General features: G+C 43.3%; 1 protein-coding gene across 1 annotated transcript in view; it reads left to right on the top strand.

Annotated features, from left to right (window-relative positions):
- TXNDC12 (thioredoxin domain containing 12) overlaps nucleotides 1-3,216 on the top strand; it is a 38,146-nt gene that overhangs the window by 32,011 nt on the left and 2,919 nt on the right. The window contains exons 5-6 of the mRNA XM_017548776.2: nucleotides 989-1,058; nucleotides 1,997-2,080. Of these exons, the coding sequence (XP_017404265.1) occupies nucleotides 989-1,058; nucleotides 1,997-2,080 (154 nt within the window). The remainder of the gene's footprint in view (nucleotides 1-988; nucleotides 1,059-1,996; nucleotides 2,081-3,216) is intronic.

The following is a 3,216-nucleotide window of genomic DNA, read 5'->3' as shown; positions in this document are numbered from 1 at the left end:
GTCTTACTCTGTTGCCCAAGCTGGAGTGCAGTGGTGTGATCTTGGCTCACTGCAACCTCTGCCTCCTGGGTGCAAGCAATTCTCCTGCCTCAGACTCCCGAGTAGCTGGGACTATAGGCGCCCACCACCACACCCAGCTAATTTTTTTGTATTTTTAGTAGAGATGGGGTTTCACCATATTGGCCAGGCTGGTCTCGAACTCCTGACCTTGTGATCGCCTGCCATGGCCTCCGAAAGTGCTGGGATTACAGGCGTGAGCCACCGCACCTGGCCAGGATTCTTACTCTAAGGAGACAGTAATAACATCTTCAGAGAGGATTCTTCAACTTTGGAAATTTCTTAAAAAGAAAACTGATTGTGTAGGTTTTTAATCTCCTGGGAGGACTATGAGTCCACAACTGTAACTAAAATGCGAGTCTTATTATTCATGCACTAAAGAAATACTGTGTGCAAGGCAGTGATGTAGGTACTAGGAATATAGCAGTGAACAAAACAGACAAAATTTTCTCATTGAAATAACATTCTAGTGTGGGAAGACAGACAAATAAGTACTTTAGAATATGTCAGATGGTGGTAAATGCTATGGCTAAAAAAGTAAGATGGAAGGGATGACTGCAGTTTTAAATAGATGGTTCAAAAATAAAGGGACATTTGAGCAAAGGTATAAAACAGAAAAGGGAGTGAACCATGTGAATAATAATGGGGGAAGTGTGTCCAGGCAGAGAGTAAGAGCAAGTCCAAAAGCCTGAGTTAGGATTATGCCTGGCTTTTTTAATGACAGCAACAGCAGGAGGTCAGTGTGGCTGAAGAGGACTTAACAAGGAGTAGGACATGAAGTTAGAGAAGTGCCTTGGTGACAGATCATGTAGGGCCTTATAGGCCACTGCAAAGACTTGGGGTTTTGCCCTGACAAGTGAGGAAGCCACTGAATGGTTTTGAGGAGAGAGAGGACATTATCTTACTTAAGGTTTACATTTAATCCTAATAGGATGAAGAGGAACCCAAAGATGAAGATTTCAGCCCTGATGGAGGTTATATTCCACGTATCCTTTTCCTGGGTAAAGCACATGATCTTAATCTGGGAATCTATGATATGGATGGAGAGAGGAATGAATCAAAGCACTGACTCCATCCTAAAACTATACAGTACCAGGATGACCACAAACAAACAAAAACCAGTTTCAAGAGAGATTAGGGGAGTTCTGAATGCTGGAACTACAAATCTGAAGGAAAACTTTTTCCCATTAACTAATTGCTTTTGTGAGCAATGATAAGAGTTTAACCATGCACAGTGACTCATGCCTGTAATCTCAGCACTTTGGGAGGCCAAGGCGGGTGAATTGCTTGAGTCCAATTTAAGACCAGCCTGGGCAACATGGTGAAAGCTCATCTCTACAAAAAATACAAAAATTAGCCAGGTGTGGTGGCATGCACCTCTAGTCCCAGCTATTCAGGAGGCTGAGGCGGGAAGATTGATTGAGCCTGGGAGGTCAAGGCTGTAGTGAGCCATAATCGTGCCACTGGCCTTGAGCCTGAATGACAGAAGAAGCCTCAATGACCCTATCTCAAAAGAAAAAAAGGGTTTGATCATCCATTTATTCACTCAGTAGCCATTTGAACACCAGCATATGTTGGGTGCTGTATTAGGCACAACAGAGACAGAGATAAGCCAGAATTCCCACCCTTGACCCTATAGTGCAACTAAGGCAATAGAATAATATAACCAGACAAATGTCTTTCCACAAACAGCTTTATAAGAGATATGTAATGACCACCTAATCTTTGCTCAGCATAAATTCTGCTAGATTTTATGGGGATATAAATAAAAATCATCAGGTAGAAAAGGAAGCACCAATGTAGGAGGCATTATGGTCAGGTAACGGACTGCAAATATGGGCAGATCTTACTTTCCAGAGGGCCTAGTGTACCGTGTAGTGTTTGAAGTACCTGTCTATTGTAATTGCTGCTAAACCCTGTGCCATTTTGTCTATAACAGATCCCAGTGGCAAGGTGCATCCTGAAATCATCAATGAGAATGGAAACCCCAGCTACAAGTATTTCTACGTCAGTGCTGAGCAAGGTATAGTTATGCTGAAGGGAGGGAGGATTACTGCTAGATTTAACTAGGATGAACCACATGCAAGGTCTGTGATAGGAAAGTAAATTCAGCATGTTAGCTGAGCGTCTCCTGCATGTCTAGCTTTTGGCTAGACCTGTGTAGGATATAGGAGAAAGATGAGACTGAGTCCTTTCCCTTGGGAGAGCTGACTGACCCACAGGCAGCTGTGAAGAACAGAGGCACACAAATGACTGAGATAGTCACTTGCCCGTAGTTTCATACTTAATAAGTAGCAGAGCCAGGATTTGAGTCCAGAACTTAGTTTTTTCCTACTGAGCTAATACTGTTCTTCCTATGAAAATTCAGAGGAAGAGGAATAGTGTTAGGTGAACAAGTCTGAGGTTTCATAGATATTAAACTTAAATTGGTTGGGCACAGTGGCCCACATCTGTAATCTCAGCACTTTGGGAGGCCGAGGTGGGTTGATTACTTGAGGTCAGGAGTTCAAGACCGGCCTGGCCAACATGGCAAAACCCTGTCTCTACTAAAAATGCAAAAAATAGCTGAGAGTAATGGTGGGTGCCTGTAATCCAAGCTGCTTGAGAAGCTGAGGTAGGAGAATTGCTTGAGGCTGGGAGGCGGAGGTTGCAGTGAGCCAAAATCGTGCCATTGCACTCCAGCCTGGGTGACAGAGCGAGACTCTATCTCAAAAAAAACTTAAATGGACCTAGAAGGATAAAAATTTTATCTATGGACAGATATGAGGAGGACATTTCAAGCTATGGAAGTAAAGTGGAGGGGAGATGTAGCCCAGCATAGTTTGTAAGGTTTGCTAGAGGAAATAATGACGGAATTAAATCTTAGAGAATGAGACCTTGTCGGTAGCAGAATGGGAAAAGCATGTTCCAGGAGAGAAGAGCACCAGCACAAACAAGTGAAGGAAGTTTGGAATCATTAGCCAGTCACCCTGTTTTGTTTTCTAATCTTTGAGCACAGTCATTCTGGAGGCAGGGGTTGGAGTTCATGCCATATATTCTTGCTGTTTTCCTTTCTTTTCCCCTCATCTATGAAAGGGAGTTGTGTGCTAAGTTGCCATGTGTCCCTATTGCCATGCTGCCAGGTTGTTAATCACTTTGATTTGAGTCTTTGGAACTCTT

Source organism: Cebus imitator, unplaced genomic scaffold (assembly GCF_001604975.1).
Source record: "Cebus imitator isolate Cc_AM_T3 unplaced genomic scaffold, Cebus_imitator-1.0 Scaffold214, whole genome shotgun sequence".
In the NCBI taxonomy this organism is placed as follows: Eukaryota; Metazoa; Chordata; class Mammalia; order Primates; family Cebidae; genus Cebus; species Cebus imitator.
Note: the sequence above shows the minus strand (reverse complement) of the source record. Positions and strands in the feature narration are given on the sequence as shown.